The following is a 27,732-nucleotide window of genomic DNA, read 5'->3' as shown; positions in this document are numbered from 1 at the left end:
TGGGTGATATGACTAATTTAAAGCAACTTCTTCAACTCTGATCTCTCTAGTCCTATGAATTTAACTTTATGCTAGATTTTTCTACCTGTATGTCGGAGCATTGCGTAAAACTGAACATATCTAACATCTTTTTGTTCCCAGATAGCTCTCTTTCTGGACTTTCTTGTTTTCCTCAAGGGCCACACTATCCTCCCAGGCTCTCAGATTTAAAACATCAGCTTCATCCTTCCTTCCCCATCTCCTTTTCAGCTGTAAAAATTAGGTCTTATGCATAAAGATCACACAGTCAAGTGAAGGTGTCATCAAGCCTGGAGCCATGTCTCCTGGCTGTCACCTTAGCTTGTTTTATTCCTGGCTTTCTTTTAGACCACTTGACTCACGACTTGCAAACACCTAATCTCCCCAGCTCCTTTAGGAATAGCAGGTATTCTGCTCTATATTAGTAAAGATTTGCTCTTTGTCTCCTTCACTCCTGGAATTTATTGGGGGTGGGGCTAGGTTCTCCTTCATTCAACAAACATTTATAAACTACGTACTATGTGCCAAGTGAGAGGCAGATTGATAGCTGAATGAGCCAGACTTAGTGTCAGAGAGACCTGGGTTCAAGCTGTTTCTGTGATACAGAAAGCTGTGTGATCATGGACAAGTCAATTAGCCTTTCACTGCCCTGTTCAACTCGTTATGACAATAAATGGCAGAAAGGATTGTGACTGGTATTGATAGAAGTGCCTCCTGAGTAGCTTCTTATGTCCATGAAAACACAGGTCCACTTTAACACAAAAAGTGTCAGTTCCTGTACTAAATATTGGGAATAAAAAGACAAAAATGAACCAGTCTCTGCCCTTAGAGAGTTTCCATTTTAGTAGGGAGGGAAATATGTATAAGGTAAATGTAAAATATTTACAAGTTATTTGGGGATGGATTGGTCAAGATAACAGCTAAATATGTGTAAATGCAGACTGTTTCATTTTTTAGATTATTAGAAGAATGAAATAAGAAGAACTAAAAAAGAAGATGAAAAAAAGGAAGGAAGGAAGGAAGGAAGGAAGGAAGGAAGGAAGGAAGGAAGGAAGGAAGGAAGGAAGGAAGGAAGGAAGGAAGGAAGGAAGGAAGGAAGGAAGGAAGGAAGGAAGGAAGGAAGGAAGGAAGGAAGGAAGGAAGGAAGGAGGAAGGGAAGGAGGGAGGGAGGGAGGGAGGGAGGGAGGGAGGGAAGGAAGGAAGGAAGGAAGGAAGGAAAGGAAAGGAAGGAAGGAAAGGAAAGGAGAGAAGGAAGGGAGAGAAGGAAGGGAGAAAAGGAGGGAGGAAGGAAGGAAGGGAGAAAGGAAGGGAGAAAGGAAGAGAAAGAGGGAGGAAGGAAGGAAGGAAGGGAAGGAAGGAGAAAGAGAGGGAGGGAAGGAGGGAAGGAAGGAGAACAACAAATGTATTTTATTACAAAAACGAAGGGTCTGAAGAGGAAGAAGAAATTCTGACCTGTGTTCGGAGTCTAGAAGAAGGAAGGAAATAAGTATTTATTAAGTATCTACTATGTGCCAGTTTATGTAATAAGTGTCTTATGCTAAAGATACAAATAAGAAAATGAAAGATAGTCCCAATGCTCAAGGAGCTTAGAATCTACTGAGGGACGACAATACAGAAAAGGAAGGAAGAAGGAAGTAGATGGAAAATGAAGAGTTAGCTGGAAAGTTCTAAGCTCTATAAAGGAAGGTTGGGAAAAAATTTTATTCTCCATCTTTCCAGTCCTCCAATCAGAGGGGAAAATTGACTGAGGGTGCTAACACCCAATGAAGATGCTTACTTTTGCATGTGTAGAAAACCCTGGATTGGTGTTCCAATGAATGGTCATGCTTTGGTTTAAATTTCTCTTCAGACATTTAATTACTATCCGTATGACCCTGGCTAAGTCATGTAAACCCTCTGAGATTAAAAGAGCTTAATTTTAATTCTGTTAAATAAAGATGATAACAATATCTGTCAGTACTAACCTCACAGAGACATCTCAATGTATGTAATGAATAAAAAGCCAGCCTCTGGAAAACATGGGTTCAGGTCTTAACACATACAGGTTGTATGACTGCACCCGTCACTTAATCTCAGTGTCCCAGGTAATTTTCTAAGACTAAGTCGCTGAGGTATCAGCCTATATCAGACTGGGGAAACTGAATCCCAGAAAGCCTAAGATAAGCACCAGTTGTCCTACATGTCAAGTAACCTTTCTATTGAATCCTATACCCGATAAACTAATAATAGCTAGCATTTATATAGTGCTTACTATGTTTCAGGCACTGTGCTAAACACATTATGAACACTATCTCACTGTTTCTATCATAGTCCTGGGAGGTGGGTACTATTACCACCCCCACTTTATAGTTAAGAAAACTGAGGCAAATGTAGGTGAAGTCAATTACCCAGTATTGCACACCTACTAAGTTTCTGAGGGTACGTTTGACCTCAGGTTTTCCTGACTCTAGGCCCTGAGCTGGCAGATATGCCAATTCAAGACTACGGCTGGGTAGACCTGAGCAAGGGAAATGAGGGGCACCAGTGAGTAATGGCCTCAATGGTGGACCTCAACATCTTCACAATTTGGACCAGAGTCTGTCTTGGCTAAAATATGTCATCCACCACTTCCAGCAAAAATATTCCTAAAGTAACCAATTCCTGTTATCCAGAATGACCATCCAGAAGCCCAGAGAAATATCACCATCACCCCATAGGGAAGTGAAGGTAGGAAAAAGGGGTCCGGCCTCCCCCTGGGTCTTCCTCCTCACACATGTTTGCAAACAAACAATTGCTAAGTGAAATAAGAAGAGGTGGCAGAGATAGGTTTTTTTGAATGGCCTCTTCATCCCACTCTCATTTCATAACATCTCTGCAGAGCTAGTTAGTACTTATTTAGTTTAAGGTTTGCAAAGCATTTTACAAATATTATACCATTTAATCTTTACAACAACCCAGGAAGGTAAGTATTATTATTATTATTATTATTCCCATTTTACAGATAAATAAACTGAGGTAGAATAATTTGATCAAGGGGACATACACTAGTAAATGCTTGAGGCACAATATCTTCACTCTAAATCCAGCATTCAATCCACTTTGATACTTGCTGCCTCCTAATGTCATATGTCTAGAATTCATGCCCTGCATTGTCCATCAAAGTCTCTATTCCAGGAGAATATTCCCTAATCAAAAAAGTTTGCTGAGACTTCCCTTCAGAAGTATGTTGTGAAACACACCATGAGAAAATCCACATGCTTTTGTGTCTGTCCCTTACAAAAGAACTTCCTTAGAGCTAGTGGTAGCACCATACTACTAAAGAAAATCTGAGATATATTGGAATATGAGATCTATGAGATTATGATAAAGGTGGGCCTTCCATTGTATACTTATCATTATTCAGTAGTGTCTGACTCTTCATAATCTCATTTGGGTTTTCTGAATAAAGACACTAGTAGAGTAGTTTGCCATTTCCTTCTTCAGTTCATTTTACACATAAGGAAACTGAAGCAGAGTGAAGTGACTTGCCCAGAGTCACACAGCTAGGAGGTATTGAGGTGGGATTTGAACTCAAGAAGATTAGTCTTCCTGACTCCAGGGCCTGGCACTCATCCACTATATTTTTTCAATTTGTATCTTATCAGAGACAGAGTTCTAGACCAGATTTTTGTTTTTTGTTTTTTTATTATAGCTTTTTATTTACAAGATATATGCATGGGTAATTTTTCAGCATTGACTCTTGCAAAACCTTCTTTTCCAACGTTTCTCCTCCTTACCCCGCCCCATCCCCCAGATGATAGGTAGACCAATACATGTTAAATATGTTAAAGTATATGTTAAATACAATATACGTATACATGTCCATATAGTTATTTTGCTGCACAAGAAGAATCAGACTTTGAAATAAGGTAAAATTAACCTGAGAAGGAAATAAAAAAATGCGAGTGGATAAAAACAGAGAGATTGGAAATGCTATGTAGTGGTTCACACTCATTTCCTAGAGTTCTTTTGCTAGGTGTAGCTGGTTCTATTCATTATTGAACAAATGGAACTGATTTGGTTCATCAGAGCAGATATTTGTTAAGCATTTTCTGTTTGTAAGGCACCCTTAGGTGATTAGGCAAAGTAGCCCTCACCTTCAAGGATGCATAGTCTGGGGATCCTTTTAGAGGTCTGCAAAATTGAAATCATTTTCATAATAATGCTGATATCATTTGCCTATTAAAAATTTCCTCCTTATCCAACTACATATCTGTGTGAAGCTGGATTTTCTTCATATACTTCCATCAAAACAACTTCTTGCAACAGATTGTTTGTAGAAGAAGTTAGAAGAATCCAACTGTCTTCAATTATAATAGACATTAAAGAGATTTGCAAAAATACATAAAACAAAAACACTTTCCTGCCTAATCTTTGTTTCTGAAATGTAGTTATTTTCATTAAAATGTTATTGTTATTTTAAAATGAAGAAATACATGTTTAAAACTTAACCACTTTAATTCCTAATAGAACCAATATCAATTGTTATAACCCATATAAACAAAATTTCTTTGTCTCGTTCTTAATAATTTTTAAGAATGTGAAGAGGTTCTGAGACCAAAATGTTTGAGAACCACTGTAGAGAATATGAAAAGGATAAGTGACTGTAAAAATAATCTGAGGAGAGGAGAGAATGCTAATTAGGAAAAACCAGAAAAGTGTAAGACCTGAACCTTGAAGAAAGCTAGGGACTCTAAGAACAGAAGGGAGGGAAGCAAGATGTGCATCTCCAGTTGGTGGAAGAGCCTGCATGGAGCTGAGAAATAGAATGTTGTATAAAGGGAATGGCAAGTCAGCTAATTTGGATGGATCATAAAGTGTGGGGGCAGGGCAGGACACAGAAAGGGGGGTGATGTTCAATCAGTCTGAAAAGTCAGTCTAGAGCTGATTTGGGAAGATCTTTCAAGACCCTTCAGAGAAGCTTTGTCTTATTTTAGAGACAAAAGGGAGTCAGCAAAGATTCTTGAGGTGAGGAGGGACAAGGTCAGGCTTTTGCTTTGTGAGATTATTTTAATACTTCACAGAAGATGGAGAGATGGGAGTCAGAGAGACCAATTTGTATCTCAGAACAATAGACTCTTAAAAGTGGAAGTCCTTTGGAGATTTTCACATCTTTGCTGTCCTTGAAGTAGGAAACCTTTTACAATGATCCCAAAAAATGATCATCTAGCCTCTGCCTGAAGATTTCTAGTAATAGGGAATTTCTGCTTTTGCACAGCTCTAATTATTAGGAACACTATTCCTCACATGAAGCTGAGTCTTCCTCCATTTAGCTTTTCCCTCCCGTTCCTACTTCTACTAAGAAGCCTAATCTCCTTTCATGACAGTCTTTCAAATATTTCCATGGAAATCCAGAATGTGATAGCTTCTACATTTTCCTTAGGTCTTCTCCAGACTAAAAACATCTCACTATTTCTTCAACTGATCTTATTTACATATAATCTGAATAGCATTCTGGGTGTACCTTTCTTGTGCCTTGTATTCCATTTAGTATTTAAACTCTGTCTCTGTCTCTCTCTCTGTTGTTCCTTTACCAAACCTACTCCTCCCTTGTACCATAGGCTCCATAAGGACAAAGGTCATGTCTGTTTATTTTTGTATCCTTTTCCATATCTGCAGAGGGCACTGCTGGATAAATATTTATTGAATAAATTTTACTCTTTAGATAGGCAGTTCTGCAAGGAGGCAACCATGTCTAATTTTCACCATATCCCCCAAGCCCTTAGTATATCCCCCCTGAATAAGGAGATACAGTCACCCTGTGCCTGAGACAGGCCTTACCATCATGGTTGGCGTTCCCCAGTGTCCAAGGCTCGTCAGAGTCAAAGTGGGTGTCTCCACCAATCCCAGGGCCAGGGAAATAGGCATGAGCTAGGAATCCCCCTTCACCATCAAAGGGGGAGCTGTCACCATGGAAACCAGAGGCAAAGAAAATCATGATGTCTGCTTCCTTGCGGTCACTTTTAATTTCGTGGTAGGGAACTTCCTCAAATGTCAGAGGGGTGACCTTCTGCCAAACGTCAAAGGCCTGGCGGATGGCTTTCCTTGTATCCAGCTCGCCTACTTTGGGGGTGTAGTTGTGAATGCTGGTGAGAAAGGAAAAGGTCAGTGAGGGTGAGGTAGACCTCCTCAGGACTAAGAATAAGGCCATGAGGATATGGCCCAGTTGTTTCTAGGCTTGATCACTTCTTCCTGCAGCAGTACCTTTCTCCTTCTTTCTCAATGGATCCACTTCCTCCTCTCTCCTCTCAATGGTATTAGTCATATTGAACCTTCAGGATGTGAGTCAAACTCCATCCATCATCTCATTTGATCTTCAGGAGAAGGAGGTATTGTAGAACTTATTAGGAGGCATGTTGGGCCAGGGTGGAGGGTATGATGTTCTTGGGGGTCTGAAGACTGCTTAAAGGTATTTGCTAGATGTGTGGCCATGGGCAAATCATTTAATTGCTAAACCTCATTTTCCTAACCAACAAATCTGAGATAATATCTACTTCACAGGGTTGTCTGGAGGATCTAATTAGAAAATGTATAGAAACACTTGTTACAAATCTCAGAATGCTAATATAAAAGTGAGTTGCTATTATTTACAGCCCAACAAAAATTGAGGTCCAGAGAATTCAGAAGGTTTGCCCAATCTCACATAGTAAGTCAGTGGGGGAGACTTGGAACTAGATTCCAAACCTCCTAACTCAGCTCCCAAAACTTTTCGAGCTCTTCTCCTTTACCTCTTAAGGAACAGAATATAAGTTTCTGCCATTTGGTTCCTTTTAAATTTCCATTCTTGAATAAGTTTGACTAACTGTAAGCCCTGGTAATAACTCCTGAAGATGTCCAGTCTGGACTCTGGACCTGAGCCCTGAGAATTGGTTGGGGTTAAGCTGAGTTTATCCAGCTCCTGATTCCATTCATAGAATCTGAACTGAAAGGAACATTTCTCTCTCTCTCTCTCTCTCTCTCTCTCTCTCTCTCTCTCTCTCTCTCTCTCTCTGTCTTTTCAAAATTATATTTTATTTTTCCAAATACAATTCAACAATACAAATATTTTCAACATTCACTTTTGCAAAACTTTGTATTCTAAATTTTTTTCTCCCTCTAAGAAACATTTCTGATGCCATTAAATCTCACTGGCATCTGAACAAAAAAAAATCTCTTTTTAATATTACAACAGAAGGTTGTCCAGCCTCTTCTGGAAGACCTCTAGGGATGGAAAGTTCATCCCTAAGGTGGCTCATTGCACTTTTAGGCAACACGAATTTTCAGTGGGTTCTCCATTCAATGGAGTAGAAATCTGCCTCACTGAAAAATATATTTTCTTTCCTAGTTCTCCCTGGATTAATTAGATCATCTCTCTCAAACAATCCTTGGGATACTTCAAGTCAGTGATCAGATTGCCTGTTTCCCCCCTTTTCCCTTTACTAAGTTTTCTCTACCCATTTCTAGTTCTTTCAGCTAATCTTTCAATGCCATGACCTGTAGTTTTCAAAGCATATTAGTTACTCTCTTCTGAACATTCAGAAGATATGCTCTCTGATTTAGACCCAACAACCCTAAGAATTATGCCTTATGATCTGGGATCATATGGATTATGCCTGGGATCAGATCTATTCAGTCCAGGATGAGATGGACCCCAGTTGAATAATAATAATATAGTATATAATAATAGCACTTTGCCTAGCAAGGGGACTGGGAGGGGGTTAAGGAATAGAAGGTAGTCAAGAATAAATTCCTTCAGATACAGATTCTTCTAAATAGAGTCTCCTGGATGAATGCATGGGACATCCATCAAGTCAGAGTTTGGGGCACTCTAAGTGACTTGTAGGCTACAGAACTGGAAAAGGTGAGCACCTGACATAAAGTCCTCTTCTGCAAATGTTCAAATGCTACATAAATACTAGCTGTTATTATTATTGTTATTGTCATTACATGTATGGACTGACTAGTCCAACTCCATTTTATACACCAAGAATCTGAGGCTCAGAGAAAGAGTCAGTAGCAGAGTCAAAAGTAGACATTTGATCCCCTGACTTTTCCACCATCCACATCCCACGGTGCTGGCCCTTTTATCCCATTGAGCTTTGATTCTGTCCATAATGAGGGTGGGTGTCAGATCATAATCAACTCCAAGAGCTACCTTCTCCTCTGGATTTAAGAGTGGATCCAGACCCACTAAGCAAGAACACAAGTAGAGAAATAGAGTGAATATCACTTACCTGTAGGTGATATGTTTCTGCCTCCACTTCTGCCCCGTCAGTGCATAGCGCTTGTTCCTGCGCCGGCGGCTCAGGTGGGGGTGATCAGGGACACCACAGCGAGGCTTCTTCATCCATCTGGGCAGAGAAAACATACACTTACACAATGGCCAGAGTTTTTAAGAGAAAGGCACCAAAGGCAGGCTGGAGGGGCCTTAGAAATCATTAGGAGAGGCAGTGCCATGTAATGGTCTGGGAGACAAAAATCTAGATTTGAGTAGTATAAATGATAGGTCACTGGGACATGGAATACCAGGAGCCCTGGGTTCAAATCTCCACCTCAGACATTTTAGGGCAAGTCTTAGTTTCTTCATCTGTAACAAGAGGGCTTTGGACTCAATAGCCTCTAGAGTCCCTTCCAGCTACAAATCTATGATGTTATCATTTCTAAGTCCCAGTTGTGCTGCTTATAACTTATGGGCATCTATTTGTACATATATAATTTTTTGATGATCGGGATTTGAACAGTGAGGTGGTCTAATGGAATCATTCTTCGGACATTTACCATCTTTGGGACCCTGGGCAAAACAGTAAATCTCTTTCAGCTCTGGTTTCCTCATTTATAAAATGTAGATAATAGCACATGGCATAAAGAGCTCTTCTGCAAATGTTCAAATGCTACATAAATACTAGCTGTAATTATTGTTGTTAATATACATATTTGTATCCTTGGTGCCTAAGATAGTGGTTGACATACAGTAGGTATCTAATTATAGTAGGCTTGTTGATTGATTGATGGTCATCCTCTTGGATGAGATACTCAAGTTTCCCAGTGTCCAGATCTGTAAAATGGAAACAATTATACCTACTCAGCCACCATTACAGGGCTTTTAGGGAATGGAAATGAAATAATGGATGTAAAGGGTTTCATAACTGTAATTGTGAACTGTTATTGTATTTAATATTATAAAGGAAGAAAATGAGGTAGGACCAATTTGCCCAAAGGTACACAGTAAGTTAAATAGCAAAGCCTAGACCAGCATGCCTCTTTCCTGTCTTGCAGAAAAACTTGTAGCTCTTTGGTTCCCAGAGCTCAGCATGGTTTTCCAGGTCCTGTTCTGAAGGGAGGAGAGATTCTCCTTCCTTGCCTTTTCCTTACAAGCACCACTGTGCATAGGACCACAGTATATAAACAGTCTGAGATTGCTTTTAAGTTGTTACTGATATAACTAATCTGGTACAGGTAGGAAGGGCCAGCCAAGTAGATAAATGCATAGCCTATGCTTTAAGTGGTGGTGGTGGTGGGGTTGTCATGGAATCTGGAGTCTGACCTTCAGGAACTCAAGTTTTATCACCTCACCCAGGGAGATCACTTAGGGTTCTGGAGAATAGACTTCCACTAACCAACCCCACAAGACTAATTAATAAACTAGATGGCAGCATATTAACTTATGCTGAGAAGTATTCCTGCCTGGCTCAAGTACCAATTCCACCTAAAGGCTCAGGGTTCTTCCTCTGGTGGGTTAGTCCACTCAGGAGACCCAATTACAAGAGTCAGAAGGTTACATGGCAAGTAGAGAATCAGAACAGAGAGAGCTGACTATTCTTAAGGGAAATTTCCATCCAGTTGTGCTGTCCTCCTCCACTCTAGGGACACTGCTTGCCTAAGAAACTGATATGAGGAAACTACAATTAAATGGCTCAGTGAATTAAGCACCAAGCCTGGAAGCAGGAAGAACTAAGTTTAAATGAAGTCTCAGAGACTAGCTAAGACCCCTCAGGACAAGTCACTTACTTCTCCTCAGTTTCCTCAACTTTAAAATAATAATAATAATAAGCTTATTTCCTACCTTCCTTCCTTCTTTCCTTCCTTCTTTCTTTTTCTTTCTTTTCTTTCCCTTCTTCCTTCCCTTTCATTCCTTCCTTCTTTCTTTTCTTTTTCTTGCTTTCCCTTCCTTCATTTCTTTTCCTATCTTTTTTCCCTTCCTACCTTCCACCCTTCCTTTCTTTCATGCATGAAAGAAGGTTAGTAAAAAGGCAGGGAGATAGGTGATAAGTGTTGTAGGTGAGAAATAGAATGAAGGTCCATCTGTCTAGACCAGAGTTATGAAAAGGGAGGTTACAGCCAAGTTGTGAAGGACTCCCCGAATCACCTCATCAAGGTAAGAATCTTGTAGAAAAGGAATTTGAGGAAGCTGTGATAACTTCCATTGTATCATGGCTTATAAGGCTGTGCTGGTTTGTCCCCAGTTCTATCCATTGCAGGTTGGAGGCAGGGTAAAGGTGGGCTCTAATTTGAGAAGATACCTAGAAATTATTTTAAAAATAATTATAATGTGGTTTACCAATGCTTTTTGTTTATAGATCCCAGATCCCTAAGCATGTCCCCTAATCCCAATAGACCAACCAGTTTTTATAACAAAAACACTTAGGCAAAACCAACTGAGATATATATATATAATTGATCTGTTCTTATAGTGCATGCAACATTCAGTATCCTCATTGTCCCACCTCTCTACAGAAAGAAAAGCAATGTTCTCCCAGGACAAGAGTATCATTAGGAGTTTGTTTTCCTTTCAGTGTCATTTTTGTTTCCATTATTTCAGAAAGGATTTGAACTCTGATCTGCCTTACTCCAGACCCAGCGCTCCGTCACCTATCTGCCCTAAATGCGCCTTACCTCTGCTTCTTAGAATCCCTTACTTCCTTCTAAACTCAGCTCAAACATCACTTTCTCTCTACATGAATACTTTCCTCATTTCACCCTCCTATCCCAGCTTTTAGTGAGTCTTTCCTCCCTTTCCCCTTCCTCTCCAAATTACCTTGTATTTACCTTGTAAATATTTTATATGCACTTACATACAGATAGATTGTTTACCCCGGTACAATATAAGTTCCTCTAAAATAGGGATTGTTTCAGCCTATCTTGGTATCCCCAGCACTGAGCACAGTGCCTAGCACATAGAAGCTACTTAAAAAATACTTGCTGATTGATAGACACCTTCATTAGATCAACAGAACTTCAACAAATTCCAAGTTGATTTCTCTATATAGTTAACCCATATCTATGGGTCTGTTTCAGAGGATGACACTTTTGAGCTAGCATGCCTTCCATGTGTTTGTGACCCCATAGTCAGTGAGTCAGTCAATAAACAGTTATTAAGCTCCTACTATGCACCAGGCACTGTACAAAAAGTACAAAAAGCCCTCAAGGAGCTCACGGTATAATGAGAGAGGCAACATGCAAACAACAATGTACAAACTATAGACAAGATCTATTTGAAATAATCAACATAGGAATGACATCGAAGTACACAAAGTCAAAAAGGTTTCCTGTAGACTTGACCCATAGTAGGTATTTAATATGCACTGGTATGGAGATTGACAGGCTCCAGTAGGATATCTAAGAGTCTCAAACTGGAATTTGAGAGACTTGTATTCTAGTTTCTAATTCATCACAAATTCACTAAGACCTTAAGCAAGCCATCCTCCCTCTATGTTGTTGTTCAGTCATTTTCAATTGTATCCAATCTTCATGATCCCATTTGGGGTTTTCTTGGTAGAGACATTGGAATGACTTGCTATTTCCTTCGCTAGGTCATTTTACACAAAGAGATGGAGTTAAGTGACTTGCATAGGGTCACACAGCTAGTAAATGTCCAAGGTCAGTAGGCCTCACTTTCTCCACATCTCTAAATCAGAGATAATACCAGAGATAATAATATTATTTCATGGAACACTGGCTGGAGACTTACTCTTAGAATTAGGAAGCTCTGGGTCAAGTTCTGTGGCCAAGGATCAATCACTTAACTTTTCAGTGACCTGAGCATCTAAGACTATAAATTTACAGATGAGTTTCTGGTGATAGTAGCAGGGAGAAGGAAAAGGGAATAAGCATTTATATGGCACTTGCTATGTGTGAGAGGCTGGTAAGCATTTTTTACAAATATCATATTATTTGATTTTCCCAATAACTTTGGCAGATAGATGCTATAATTATCCCCATTTTATAATTAAGGAAACTGAAGCAAAAGGGTGAAGTGACTTGCTTGGGAAGGAAGGGGGTGGCCCCCCCCTGTCACATTTGAACTCAGGTATTCCTGATTTCAGGCCAAGAACTCTATCTACCAGCTGCTGTTGTGACTGAAGTTTTCCACACCAGAAATTTCTTACACTAATGAAAACAGAACTAAATGAAAAATTAAAAAGAAAAATATTTACTGTATCTGATAGGATTACTTGTGGGGGGTACCCTTTGATATAGCAGTGTCTCTACTAGGCCTATATCCCAAAGAGATCATAAAAAAGGGAAAAGGCCCACAAGTGCAATAATGTTTGTAGCAGCTTCTTTTTGAAGGAATTGGAAACTGAGTGGATGCCCATCAGTTGGGGAATGGCTGAATGAGTAATGGTATATGAATATAATGGAATATTATTGTTCTCTAAGAAACAGGATGTTTCTGTAAGAAGCAGGATGATTTCAGGGAGTCCTGGAGAGACTTGCATGAATTAATGCTGAGTAAAGTGATTAGAACCAAGAGAACATTGTACACAGCAACAAGCAGATTATACGATGATCAATTTTAATGGACTTGGCTGTTTCCAACAATAAGATGATTCAGGACAGTTCCAATGGACTGGTGATTGAGAAAGCCATCTGCATCCAAAGAGAGGACTATGGGGACTGAGTGTAGATCACAACAGTATTTTCATTTTTTGGTTGTTGTTTGCTTGCATTTTGCTTTCTTTCTCACTTTTTTCTTTTTTGACCTGATTTTTCTTGTGCAGCATGATAATTGTGGAATTATGTATAGAAGAATTGCACATGTTTAACATATATTCAATTATTTGCCATCTAGGGGAGGAATGGGGGGAAGAGAAGGAAAAAAGTGGAACACAAGGTTTTGGAAGGGTGAATGTTGAAAATTATCTATGAATGTGTTTTGAAAATACAAAGCTTGCCTATGCATAAATTTTTTGTAAAAATTAACTAAATAAATAAATTTTTAAAAAGAAAATAAAAAACTTTATATAAAAATTATATATATATGCATATGTATATATATATGTATGTGTGTATATATATATATATATATAAAGGATTAGTGTGGGGGAAATATTTTTTAAATATAGACCTTAGATTGTTAGTCAAGCTCTCCTATCAATCCTGAGCTTCTTCCAACCTACATTGATCTAGGTGTAACTTTGAAATGTTTCTCTGTGCAGGTCCCTCATTTGAAAAATGAGGAGAATGCTCAGCCTTCACCTACCCTCACATCCCCAAAGACACCAGATGATTGACAGACAGATAAATGGGAAATGGTTTCTTCTCTACCCAGATCATCCCCTCAGACTCCTCCCACCATCTGATTGCCCTTAGCTGAACCCCAGCCAATATGCCTGTGTCTTTCTGGAACAGAAAAGAAACTAAGGCCAGGTGGTCCCTCAGCAGTGGCCGTCTCCCTGCCATGTAATGCTCTGTTGTATTGCACTATACTAGGACTCAAAATAGCCCTAGCTTCTCTAAGGCAGCCTCAGTTGATTCAGGCTTATGCTCAGTCATAGAATGTTAGAGTTGGAAGGGGTCTTTGAAAGCATCTACTCCACCTCTTTTACTTTATGAAGAAATAGGTTCCCAAAGAAAGGAAATGACCTAATCTCACTGGCAACACCGAGAGATGGAACTCAGTACTCCTAAATTGACTCTCTTAATCAACAAGCATCTATCAAGTACCTACTAAGTTTCAAGTTCTGTATTAAGCATTGGGGAGATAAAGACAAAAGTAAAACTGTCCCTGCCCTCAAAGAGCCTACATTCTACCAAGGGGAAATGCTATTTATTTACATAAAATTTATTTATTATGTTTACATGTGAAATAAATTCAAGAGCAGCTAGTTGGCACAGTAGATACCTAGAATAAAGAGAAACTGAGTTCAAATCCAGCCTCAGATACTTAACACTTCCTAGTTCTATGAACCTGGACAAGTCACCTAATCCTAATTGCCTTGTCAAATAAATAAATAAAAATTAAAATAATTAATTAACTCAAAGATATTTGTGGGGGAAATATTATTAATAGGGAAGATAGGAGTGGAGGGTCTTATAGGAGATGGCACTTGAGTTGAACATTAAAGAGAGGCAGATTCTAAGAAGAGATAAAGAAGAGCAATCCAGGCCTGAGAGATGGCTAATACAAAACCATGGCGGTAGGAGATAAAATGTCTCAAGCTAGATATGTATGCTTTCACAGGGCTGTCCCTTCCCTAGATAGAGAAAGCTGTGTTCTTGGTTCCCTGAGCCAGGAAGGACCTTCAAAATCAAGGTGCTGAGAAGCCTTTAACAGAAGCTTAAAGTCTTATAGGAGTGGTAGTTTCAAGAGATAATAGCCTCTGAGAGTGTAGCTTCCACTTTTGCTGGGATCACCAAAGGAAGAAGCAGGTGTAATCACTGGATGTCAGGAGACTTGGATTAGTGTCCTGGCTTTGCCACTTACTACTAATATGACACTGGGTACATCACTGCAGCCTCCAGTTTACTTGTCTTTAAAATGAAGCTAGTAACACTCTGAGCTGTGAACCTCCCACAACTATTCTGAGGATCAAGTAAGATCAGGGATCCAAAACACTACATAAATGACAGCAACTCATTATATTAATATTAGAACAGAATAAATTATGGGCTACCTTTGTGACATTGCACAAGTCACTTCTCTTCTTGAAACCCATTTTCTTCATCTTAAAAAACAAAGGAAAAATTGGATCCCTGCCCTCATGGAGCTTACAGTTAGTCTATTGGGGGAATAAGACACCAAAAAAATAGCATTATGTACAAGAATATATGATAGAGTCACTAGGGACTTGCAGAACAAAATCTATTGGATGATCTCTAAGTTCCTTCTTACCTCTAAATAGAATAAGTACATAAAGTATTGATTTTGTTATATGTTATAATAAACAAATATTAAATATATTCATAGTTGCAGTAGCTTCAAACTGTTGATTCCCTAATAGCCAGCATGGCTTCTCTCCCAAAAAGCTCCTGTCTTTTGCTTTAGTAAATAGATCTGATAATAGGAGAAATTCTCTTGTTAAGGATTCATGTGGATCATTCATTCATACTTTCAATAATTCATTCATTCAATAAATATTTGATGAGGGTTTATCACAGGACCTGGAACATAGTAAGCATTTAATCAATGCTTCCTGATCAGCTGATTACTTCCTGCACATAGAAGTTGGCCTAGGCTACTTGGGGAGTTGGGGAAGAATAAGAAAGAGGTCTTGGTCTCACAGAGGTCATGGTTGAATGGGGGACAAAAGAACCCATTAGGTGGGTCTGAGGATAAAAGCAGGAAGAACTCAAATGAGGGAAAGCTCAATGTGGACTGGGGGAGTCATGGAAGACTTCACAGAGGAGACAGAATCTGGGCTAAGTCAATGAACTTGGAAGATTTCAGTGACTGGAAGGGGTAAAGAAAAGGGAATGAATCAGAGGGCAGGAAGGAAAGCCCTTGAGACCCCAATGAAGGAGCAGGCATGGAATGAGAGAATAGCAGGAAGGAAAAACGTGGAAGGCTTCTTGTCTTGTCATGTTCAGAGGGAAGACTGAAAAGCTAAGGGACACAATGTCCCATGGGAATCTTACTCGATTGTTGTCTGATCCAACACTCCTGTGACAGGAATCCCATAAAACTGCTGCATAGTGGTGACCGCTGACTGCAAGACCTTCCCTGAGGGCATCGAGGGTACCCGGGCATCATAGGGAAGCAGATAGCCGTAAGACTTTAACCAGCTCTGTAAAAAAGGAGAGACAGATGGAGATGAAGAAGACAGATCAAGAAAGTGGGAAAGACGGGGAGAGGAAAGAACAGATACAGGCAGAAAGATCCTGAGGGAAGGGGCAGAGAGAAGAGCAAATGAAGAGAGACAGACATATATATTATGCAGTTATGCAATATTTATATATGTATTATGTGTGTGTGTGTGTGTGTGTGTGTATGTGTGAAAAGTGACAGCAATAGAAAGACAAAGACAGGGACATCAAGAACACATGACCGGTTAGGATCTGGAAGATCTGACTTCCTTGAAAACTGTAGGCTTTTTTAACTGAGACTGAATGACTCCACATTAGAAAGATTATTGTATAGACTTGGGCTGGAAAATGCTATCTGTATCCAGAAAGAGAACTATGGAGACTGAATATGAATTGAAGCATAATATTTTCACATTTTTTGATGCTTGCTTTTTCTTTTTCATGGTTTTTTTTTTTCCCTTTTGGTCTGATTTTTCTTGCACAACATGACAAACATGGAAAGATGTTTAAAAGAATTGCACTTATTTAACCAATATCAGATAGCTAGCTGTCCCAATTGGGAAGGGGAGATAAGGAAGGAAGGAGAAAAATTTGGAACACAAAGTCTTAGAAAAACAAATGTTGAAAACTATCTTTACATGTATTTGGAAATAAATACTATTAAAGTTTTTTTTAAGTTATTGTAAAGATTTCTTCCCATTCCAAGATCTTATGATTCTAAATGTGACTAAAAAAAGAATGTAATGCACGTATCTTTAGGTTCCAGGTAGAAAAACTATTACTGACTGGAGCTTCAGACAGACCACCAAGCACAATGTTTTGGTTCCAGACTGGTTAGGAGAAATCATCATCTACTGGGATGGGGAGAGTACAAGGATGGTGGATGAGGTGGTGGGTTACTCAGAAAAAAATCTTAAAATCATTGGTACAAAGTCCATGAATCAAAAGTTATATACTTTACCCCTGGGAATACCTTAATCCTTCATTCATGGTCAATAATTCTAATTTTACACACAATTCTAACCAATTAAGTTTGTTGCATATTTGATTTTCTAATCCACAGGAATTTAGAAATGGGATGGGGGTATGGAGGGAATTGTTAGAGGCAAGACATAGTCTTATCTAGACAGAATAGGAGAGAGGATATGAAAACTATTAGGGAGAAAGACCCAAGAACTCCCAAAACATAGCAACCTTAAGTTAATCATTACAGAGGCAAACAGCTACCCCAAGTCAGCCTCATTAGATCCTGTCCTAACAATCCTAGCAACCATCATGGTTGCAAATGCTCAGTGCTTTCATTAAGAAGGGAATACCGTTATGATCCATAATAGAAAGCTTTCTACCCCCCAACTGGCTAAAACAAAAGCTCTGGAACTTAAAGGGGGTAAATCCTCATCTATTTGGAAAGGGCTCTCCAGATGACTCATACCTAAAAGGCCCCAGAGAGTCCTAGAATTCTGTTCTTTAAGTCCAATACATTCTGTTCTTTAAGAATTATTTTACTAATTTATACAACCTGACAATTGTACAATCTGACAGGGTTGTTGTGGGAACCCAGTGATTGTAATGTATATAAAGCACTCTGCAGATCTTGAAGTACTTAAGGACTGAGTTGTTCTTATTGGCTGAGTAAAGAGCTATTTGAGCAGCATTACTGATCAAATGGAGATAATTTAGTTTATCTTTAATTATGTTGAATATATAGACTTTGGGGATCTATAGTTCCTCTTTTCAAAACTTCTCTGATTTTGGCCCCCAACTCACTCTCTTGACTTTCTCAATGACTTTAGAATCTGAATTCATGGTCCTCTTTTCCATCCCATCCCCGTCATGGTGAGAGGATAGAATATTCATGCTGATGGCACCTCACTAAAGCCCAGACTCCACAATCCCTCAGTCTCCTCAACCCAATGATATTATCCTCCAGCCTGCTTCAACCATGTTGTAATATCAATGTATTAATTTACACTACTGACCTCTCACCACTTTCCAGAACTGACAAGTCCAAGATACAGACCTTTGAAATTCCATTCTTCTACCACAATTTCCTCTCCTACCTCCTTCATGGGGGAGAGCCAGGGCAAGGCAAGTAGAAAGGAAATGGAACGTTATATAAGCAAGAGTAAGATGGCCAGTTTGGCTTGATTATAGAGTTCATGGAGAAGAGCAATGTATAATTGATTGATTAATAATACTCCTTATCACATTCCTCCTTCCACCTATCTTCTTCTCTGGCTCCCAACCATATCCTAAGTCCAAATGCTTAGAGGATCTAACCTTCCATTACACTAAGAATACAGAGGCCCTCCAACGTTGAGTTCTCTTGCTTCTTCCTCCATTCTTTGACTTATTGGCATTGTCACTCATTCCCTTCTCCTTCATTCTGATTTCAGAAGTGAGGTTCCTGCTCCTCTGTAAAGGTAATTCCCCTCCTCTGAGATCTTTTTCTAATGGTCCTGAGGAGCTATAGCTATAGCTATAGAAGGGAGCTATAGTTCCCCTCCTCCTCCTCCTCATCCTTCCTCTTTACTGTTAAACAATTTGAAAAATGCTTACACAGAGTGCCTTCTCTTTCACATCAGTGATATCCTCTCTTCGAGTCTTTGTCAATAGTTTTTTGTCCACTCACTACTTCATTGACCATTCTCCACTGTAACTGTTCAGTAACGGTTCCTTCTCTGACTCCCTACCCTCTCTGTAACCAGTTGATGTAATGTTCCTCAGAAGTCTGCTCCTCTCCCTCTTCTCTTCTCTCTATCTTGCACTTTTTTGGCCATTTCATTCTCTCTAAAGGTTTTACTTCTATGTAATTAAATTATAGATCTCTATTGCTAGCCTTTACCTCTCTTCTTAGCCCCAGACCTGTATTTCCAAGTACCACAAGTCCATTTGAATATCTCACATGTCCAAATTCACTATATGTGTGTTCATTACCTGTAGCGAGCTGTCGTCTCCAGAAGCTGCTGGATCGCTCTCTGGGAAGAGATCTGCTGTGTCCCTACATTTCTTCCCTTCTATGGCACCACAATTCATCCCATATTTACAATCTTGTGTTGATTTTTGATTCTTTCCTCTCTCTCACTTTTCACATCCAATAAATTACCACATTCTGTAGATTACAACTCCACAGTCTCTCTCACATCTGTCCCCTCCTCTTTGTTCTTCATGCCATCATCTTAATATAGGTCAATATCACCTGCTAGGACTAATGAATTAGCTAATTGGTCTTTTTTATTTCTTCCACTTCCACTTCCACTTCCTCCTCCCTCCTCCAGTCTATCTTTTATTAAAGATACCAGGCTAAAGATACCAGATATTAAAGGCTACAAGAATAAACTTCTCCCTTTGCTAATGGTCACTTCTATGCTCAAAAATCTCCAGTCTCTTCTTATTACCCATCAATTAATATTCAAAGTTCTCTGACTGGCGTTCAGGGCCCTCCATGACATGCAAACCTACCTTTGCAGCTTTATCTTACATTACCATCCTCTAGCATACTGCTAGAGCAGTATACTGCTCTGTATACAGTAGGCACTTAATAGTTGGTTATTTTAATTTCTTTCTAATTATATTTTGGGGATTACAAATTATGCCAATTCCTACCAAGGTTCCTAATACCAACCCATGGCAAGACTATATATCTCTATTCTGATGACTAGCCCAGTTATATCTGCTTACCAAAAGGCCAGCCAGCAAAAGATAAACTTCTATGGCCAAAGAAACTTATGAAGACCGACTACTGAGATGTGAAGGGGTTGACATCTGGAACCACACTAATGAAACCAGAAATCCTATTAGAATCTTGGATCATAATTCTAGAGCTGAGAAAGATCTCAGAGAGATCTCATCTACTCCACCCTCCCATTTTATAGATGAGAACAATGGAGTTCAGAGAGGGTAGATATCTCATCCAAGATCCTAGAGGTAAAGGGGCAGAGCCAGGATTATTTAAAAGATTTGAATATCTCTTTTGGCTATTAAATAAAATTAAATTGATAACATATCTAAATAACTTGTAGGATGATCCATTTATCTCTACACATTTTGTTGTTATTGTTTAGAATTTTTAATCTGTTTAGGTATGACAATAGTTACTATCCTTGGATGATCTGTTCTGTAGGGTGTTCTATAAATTGCCATCTCCTTTGGCTCCTATCCCCAAAAGCAATGTATTTGGATTAAGTAGACCTGAATTGGGATCCCAACTACTTGTGTGGACAAGAGCAAGTCATTTAATTTCACTGAACCTTAGTCTCCTTACTGGTAAAAAGTGATGCTTGCTACTTATCTCACTGCATTATTGTGAGGCAAGCATTTTGTAAGTCTTCAAGGGCTATAGAGACAATAACTATCAACTTCATCTTCATCATCATTATCACCCTGCCAAACAATAGCATCAGTAATTATTAAACACTAGTATTTCTTGTCTGATATGATAAACATGTAGGGGTCTCTCTGCTAAGAGGTGCTTAAATTCTAATCAAACTATATTCTAATAGAAAGTGTTAGTGTAGACCCTGGGGACTTAAAATTTATACTGTATATATGCACCCAGGTGCATTCACTCATACACATACAATTTGCTACTGGGGAGGCACTTGGGAACTGTACAGAGAAGTAACCTATTATGTTTTGTAATTAAGATTGTTTCTAGCAAAACCCAGCAAAGGAAAACAATCCCACTTCACAGCCAGGGTCAGAGGACTATTTCAGATTTAGCTAGAAGGGCCATGTAGTTCATCTCTTTATTTTTATAGATAAGGATAATAAAAACCTGTAGAGGTTAAGTGTCTTGCTTAAAATCATATAGAAAGTAAATGGCAGAGCAAAGATTCAAAACCAGGTCTTCTGATTCCAAATTCAGCATTCTTTCCACTACATCATAGATAGTAATAGCTATCATTTATATGATGCTTTGAGATTTACAGTGCTCTACAAAAATTAACTCATTTGAGCTATACCAGAGTCTTGGAAAGAAGTCAGGAATTATTAGCCTCAGGAAACTGAGGCTAAGAAGTGATTTACCCACCGGCATACTAGCTAGGAAATGGTAGGGCTGATTCTCAAATTCAAAATAAAAGACTCTAAGGTCAAGATTCCATTCCTATTCCTATTGTCTCCTCTTCACAAGGGGCTTATGGTCTAGTAAGAGAGACAAGGTGTTGTAAATAACATGAGTGGGGTCCAAATAATATGCTCAGTGGAGTTACTCTGGCATTCTGCAGGAATTTGAGATCCAGTGTGGTGTGGGGCACCATAAAATGATGAGGCAGTTGCAAAGGTTTGCAAGGGAAAGGTGTTGAAATGGTGGTGTGAGAGAAGAAGCTGAGAGGAGAGAGAGAGAACGTAGAGACCTAGAAGGCCCAAGTTAAGAGCATAATTCATGCAGAAATCAGAGGACAGAAGGAGGTGGCAGAGGGAGGGAAGTTGATCACATGACAAAAGAAAGGCAGGATTCCAAAAGATACTCTGTGGACACTTAATCATAGGATTTAGGGCTGGAAAAGATCTTGAAGATCATTTAGCATATCTTCCTGTGTTTACAGAGGATGAAGATGAGACTCAGAAAAAGGGACTATCTTTCCCAAGTTCTTAGCATGCAGCAGTAAAGAGAAGAGTCAAACTCACCTCTCTGAATGGATGATCCAATGGCCTTTTAATTGTTTCTTTTAAAATCACATTACATTACTTTTTTCAATAAAAAATTATTTATTTCTAGTTTCCTATCACCAATATCTCTGAGAAAGGAGAGACAGATAGAGAAAAGAGAGACAGAGAGGCAGAAACAGAGACAGAGAAAAACTTTCCTGTATTTTCTCAGTCATGAAGCAGGATTTAGAAGATGGGTGACAGAATTACTTCAGAAGGTGGGTGGCCTTCTCAAACTATTGAAGTTTGAGCTCAGGATTGAAGTCCAGATAGGAGACTCCAGGGGACTGTACCTAATACCAAAGCTATAGCTATGACAAATAGGTCAAGCCTTTATAACCCACCTTTTACAGAAAAGGGGAACTAAGAAGAATCACAGAATCTTAGATTGAGAGCTAGAAGAAACCTCAGAGGCCATCTAATCCAATCCCTCAATTCTTACAGATGAGGAAACTGATACCTAGGGAGATGATGGACATATAAAGTCACCAGATAGTAAAAGACAAACACAGAATTTGAACCCAAGTAACAAACTACAAAGCTAGTGCTTTTTCCATTATAACATAGGCACAGGATCCAGGCAGACTCTCGTGTTCTGCTTATGAGGCAATGCAAGGTAATAGGAAAAGCCCGGAGATAGAACCTTGGGCAAGATTTGCCTCCTTGGGGAGGTAATCCTGAGACACAACATGGTATATATATATATATATATTTATATATATATATATATATATAATGTGGAAAATACACAAGATTTCTAATCAGAAGATCTGGATTCAAATCCTATCTCTACTATTTGCTTTCTATGGGAACTTGAGCTACTCACTCCTTCTTTGGACATCATCTATAAAATGAAGGGGTTCTACTAGGTGACTTCAAAAGGTCCTTTCCAGCTCTTAAAACCACGTTCTATGTTCCAAGAATCTGTCCTACTCTGATATTTGGTATGCTAAAGTTTCTTCTAGCTTCAAATTCTGTGACTATTAAGTGTCCATAGCTCATGGCCAGGGAAAAAGGGAGGCTAAAAGGGGAAGTGGGAAAGGGGGAGGGAAGAGATGATAGGGTGATGGATTCAGACCTGGAAAGGGATCTGAGAGGTCATCCAATCAGACTTAATTATTTTGACAATGAGAAGGATAGAGGGGTTAAATGACTTGCCCACAGTCACACAAAAAGTAAATATCAAAGTTAGTATTCAAACCTGGATTCTCAGACTTATCCCATAAACCAAGGCAAAAGTTCCCTCTTTGAGAACCTGTGACTGCTTATTGATTAGGCAAGATTCCCATTCACTATTGAAACTGAACACTCAGCAGTAGAAGGAAAACAATCTAAATTCTAAATAGGGTTATATTAACATGCATATTTTGTGCAACATAATTCCTTGATCTAACAAAAGTTCCAAGGTTTCATATAGATTCATATTGGAGGTTTTTTTTTATTAGGGTATGGCTTGCCTATCCAAACACTTCAGAAACAGCCACAGATTGAGCTATTAGAAGGAAGTAAAAATCAAGCTCAGTATAAGAATTGTTGTAGTCATTTTTCAGTTATGTATAACTCTACATGACCCCATTTCTGATACTGAAGTAGTTTGCAATTTCCTTCTCTAGCTCATCTTACAAATGAGGAAACTCGAGGAAAACAGAATTAAGTGACTTGCCCAAGTTCACAGAGTTACTAAGTGTTTGAGGTCAGATTTTAATTCAGGAAGATGATTCCAAGCCTGGTGATCTATCCACTGTGCCACCTAGCTACCCCAGTATAGAATTCCTAAATATCAGAGCCATCCAATAACAAAGGAGGCATGAACAATCTGTCTTTTTACGCCATGGCTACATGAACATTTATAGGGATATTAGAGGAGGGATTCATGCTCAGGTACAAATTAGGCCAGATGAACCCTTTGGTTGTTTCTAGCACTGATAGTCTATGATTCAAAGTCACAATAGTTGTTTGTTTCTGACACAATTGTTTTTTTCTTCTTCCTAAATCTTTGATTACAAAAAGAAAACTCCAGGTCATCCTTAAACTCTGACGTCTAGCTTGCACCAAGCTAGCCTCCCAATGGGAGCACTAAAATTTCCATAGGGAGAATTCCATTGGGATTTGCACAATATCTTTGGCCTATGTCCATGAGGCCAGAGCAAACACCCTTGCTTGAGTCTGTAGGGAGTTCAGCTGAGGTAATACATGATGGTAGTGAGGATAGGGCCGGGGAAGGGGGGGAGGAAATTTCTTATACAGTAAGCACAAAGGATGTCTGTGCTAGCTCTTCCTATAGTTCAAAGTAAAGCCAAAAAAGTGGATCCATTTTCTCCCAGAGAGGGGAAGGGAACACTATTCTGCTCTCTTTTCTTCGAAGTGACCAATATAAATTGTCAGATAGCCATAGTTCATATCTGTTGCCTGAAACTATTAATGGACAAGAAAAAAAGAATAAGTAAGTCAAAGATGATTTAGGCCCCTTTTGTTTTCTCCTTTGATATCTGTGAGTTTGGATTAGATTATTTTCAAGATAGATTTCATATATGATATTCTATGATTATAGATATCAAAGGCATTAGGAATGTACTTTAAAAAGTATTAGTATTAATCATAATAATTATGAGTGGCAATGAGAGGAAACATGACATAACTTAACAAGCACTGAATTCAGGATCCTCAAATTCCAACATTGGTTTTCCTATATGATCTTAGCCAAGTTACATCTCTCTATGGCTCAGTTCTCTCAACTATACAGAACAGCTAGTAGCATTTGCCTTGCTTCCTTTACAGAGATTAGAAGGATCACATGATAAAACTTATGTAAAAATTCTAGCCATAATTGGCTAGCCTCATTTTCTCTCACTTGGACTACTGCAACAGTGTCTTAGTCTTTAGTATCTAAGTTTTTAAAACCAAATCATCCTTTACATTACTGTTTAAGTCACCTTAAACTATTGATAACCTGCTATTGTCTGCTGAATAAAATTCTAATGCCATCTTTGGCTTCAAGACTCTCCAAAATAAGACTACACTCTTCTTAGCTTTATCTTACCACTCTCCATCATGTACTCTACTGTACTCATACTGAATAATTGCCCTGAAGATGTGCCGCCATGTCCCACTACCAGACCTCTATGTCTTTTTGCAGATTGTTACCTATGCTTGGAATGTCCTACAGTCATCTTCAATTATCCCTCAAATGTTGTCTCTTTCCTAAAAGTTTTCCTGATACTCTCCAGACAGAATGAATCTTTCAATAGTACATAGCAACAGCTATTTAATTAGATATTTGATAAATGAATGAATGATTTTGCAAACGACATACTATACAGATACACTATCCTACATACAGATTATTATCCTTTATACACTGCTACTAATTAAAACTTGAGAAGATGTGTAGTATTTTTATTGGAAACTTGAACTGAACCATGACCTAAAAATCAGGACTAGCTAAACTAATTTGCTAAACTCCAAACTGAGACCAATTATTATTTTAACTGAACTATGAATGAAACCAAAAGTTTTTTTTAAAGGAACACTAGGGGATCAGATCAAACTGGAAGCAAGCCTGGATGTTTTTTACCACAAATGAACTGGAAAAAACTGGAACATTTGAATATTCTACGGAGTTGCCCTATAGGGAACAAGATTTCATTTGGTTCAAACTGTTGAAATCAGATGCCAAGATAATTCCTCTTCCTACTATCTTAGGGATAAATATTTTTGAGTACACTAGTTGAAGCTTAAAAGATCAAAAGAATCACAAATGCAATGGAAAGAGCCTTGAATTTGGAATCAAAGGATCTAAATTTGGGCTACTGGCTTACTACTTATATGGCTTTGGGCAAGCCACTGACCTTTTTTTAGGTCTCAGTTTCCATATCTGAAAAAATGTGCATAATCTTATTTGCACTATCTACCTCACAGGACAATGAGTGAAATGCTTTGCAAAACATAAGATCTTTGAATCAGATTTGAATATGATTCTTCCTAGAGCTGAAAGACCTCTTAGAAAGAATCTAATTCAATCCTTTTACCTTGCAAAGGAAGATGCTAGGCACCAAAGAAGGAAAAAGACTTCCCCAACATCATATAGTGTGTCAATGGCAGGATCAGAACTAGAATCTGTCTCTTTCTTCCCTGAACAGGGGTCTTCCCACTACTCCACATAAATTCAGCATAAATAAAAAGAAAATTCGCAAAGGGGAAAATGAACCTAGAGCTTATGACCTGCAAGTAGTAGTTGAGTTTGAAGGCAGAAAGAACCTTAAATTTGGGTAAAAAACCTCTAGACGTTTGAGAACTACCCTAAATTCTGACTTCCTACTTGAAGAGAATCATCAAGCCCTCCAGCAAACCGGCCTCCAGCTCATGGATAGATATCCCAGTTACAGAACATTGGGCTCCACTGGGGAGGGAGAGACCAAGAGAAACAGAGGCCAGGAAACTAAAGATGAAAGCCTTCAAGTACATCTCCTTTTTCTCCAAACCTCTAGTTCCTCTACTCCCCACTTTTCTCCCCCGAGTTTAGACGGTGATGGCCCTTCTCTCTGTATTCTTATAAGGTTCCCTTTATACGAGGCAACGGCTTGGGGATCATTGCCCAGCCCTAACTAGCCTCAGTCCAACACCAGGCTGCTCCAGGCGCCGCCTCTGTCCACGGTGCTGAACCAAGAGGCTCCCTCCTGTGCGTCCTGAAGGCGCGCACGCCTAGGTTCGAGTCCGAACCCCCGTGCCCTAGTCCCCACAGACTCCCTTCCTTTCTCCATCACAGCACTTCGTTCCCACTCGAGACTGAACTCATCATCTCGACATTTCCGCGAGTCCCAAACCAAGCGCGACCCTGACCCCAATAGATTTCCCACCACTTGCTACCTTCCTCAACTCGTGACCTGGGCCCCAGAGGCCCTCCCTCAATGGGCCCATGACCATGACCATGTCCGTGTCCGCCACTCTTCACGTGCTCCCGGCGGGTTGAGCCCCGGGGCCAGAACCCCGCCCTGGTCCCCAAGTCCCTGGGCCTCTCCCAGCGGGTCGAGCAAACAGGGCCCAGGGTCGGACCCCCCTTCCCGGTCATAGTCCCCTCCTTACAAACCCCAGACTTGGATCGCTCGTCCCGCTCCCCCTTTTTTCGGACCCAGCTTGTACGCACCTGGCCGGCAAAGGACGCCTCGTGGGCCGTCCCTGCCCCCGCCGCCGCCGCCTCTTCCCTGGCCCCGGCCCCGGCCCCGGCCCCGGCCCCCGCCGCCGCCCGCACGGCGCCCAACAAACAGCAGAGCGCGGGCAGCCAGCGGTTCCGGCTCCCGCTCCGGCTCCGGCTCCGGCCCGGCCCGAGGGCGCGGCGGCCCCGGCTCCTCAGCATCTCCGCGGCGGCGGTAGCTGCAGCGGCGGGGCCGGGCCGGGGACGGCGGCGGGGCCGGGCGGGGGCGGGGGCGGCGGGGCCCGGCTGCGATGGCGGCGGCTCCGGCCGGGTCCTCCCGCTGCAGCCGCTGCGGAGCCGCCGAGTCACGGCGCCGCGGACACGCGCCCGGCCCTCCCGCCTTCGTCCCCGCTACCGCGGGCGCGTCCTCGCCCCTGCTCCAGTCTCCTCCTGGCGCGTTCCCGCTTCTCACCCCAGGCTCAGCCCCACCCCCAGTCAGGCGCGTCCCCGCCCCCCACGGGGCCACTCCGGGGTGACCCGTCTTTAAAACCGGGAGCACTGCTTGGAGAAAGATTAGTAGTCTGCACCCACCAACTCCCTCCACCCCGAGTAAAGTCCGCGGGAATGTCCTGGGGAAGGGGGCAGAGGAGATTCCTTGGGAAAGAGTCTGAGGAGAGCCCCTAGGGAGGAGAGAGGCATGTGATTGATGCTGGGGATGCAAAAAAGGTTTGAGACAGTCTTTACCCTCAGAGAGCACACAATTTAGTCCGGAAGATTGCAGAAAGAGAAAAGGGTACTAATATTCCCAGACAGGCTCTCCTCAGTGCGGAAGTGAATGTTATTCCCTTCGATTGTTTACTGACGCTCGAAGAAAAAAGCTCTTGCGGAGGGCAGAGGCAGTGTGGGAG

At 40.4% G+C, this 27,732-nt stretch overlaps 1 protein-coding gene across 1 annotated transcript in view; it reads right to left on the bottom strand.

Moving 5' to 3' along the window:
- The window catches only part of MMP24 (matrix metallopeptidase 24), a 61,491-nt gene extending 34,445 nt beyond the window's left edge, over window positions 1–27,046 (bottom strand). Inside the window, exons 1-4 of the mRNA XM_074284812.1 lie at window positions 26,837–27,046; window positions 15,874–16,022; window positions 8,250–8,366; window positions 5,818–6,122 (exon numbers count right to left, since the gene is read on the bottom strand). Of these exons, the coding sequence (XP_074140913.1) occupies window positions 5,818–6,122; window positions 8,250–8,366; window positions 15,874–16,022; window positions 26,837–27,046 (781 nt within the window). The remainder of the gene's footprint in view (window positions 1–5,817; window positions 6,123–8,249; window positions 8,367–15,873; window positions 16,023–26,836) is intronic.
- Between the last annotated feature and the right edge of the window lie 686 nt (window positions 27,047–27,732).

Source organism: Sminthopsis crassicaudata, chromosome 2, assembly GCF_048593235.1.
Source record: "Sminthopsis crassicaudata isolate SCR6 chromosome 2, ASM4859323v1, whole genome shotgun sequence".
Taxonomy (NCBI): domain Eukaryota; kingdom Metazoa; phylum Chordata; class Mammalia; order Dasyuromorphia; family Dasyuridae; genus Sminthopsis; species Sminthopsis crassicaudata.
Note: the sequence above shows the minus strand (reverse complement) of the source record. Positions and strands in the feature narration are given on the sequence as shown.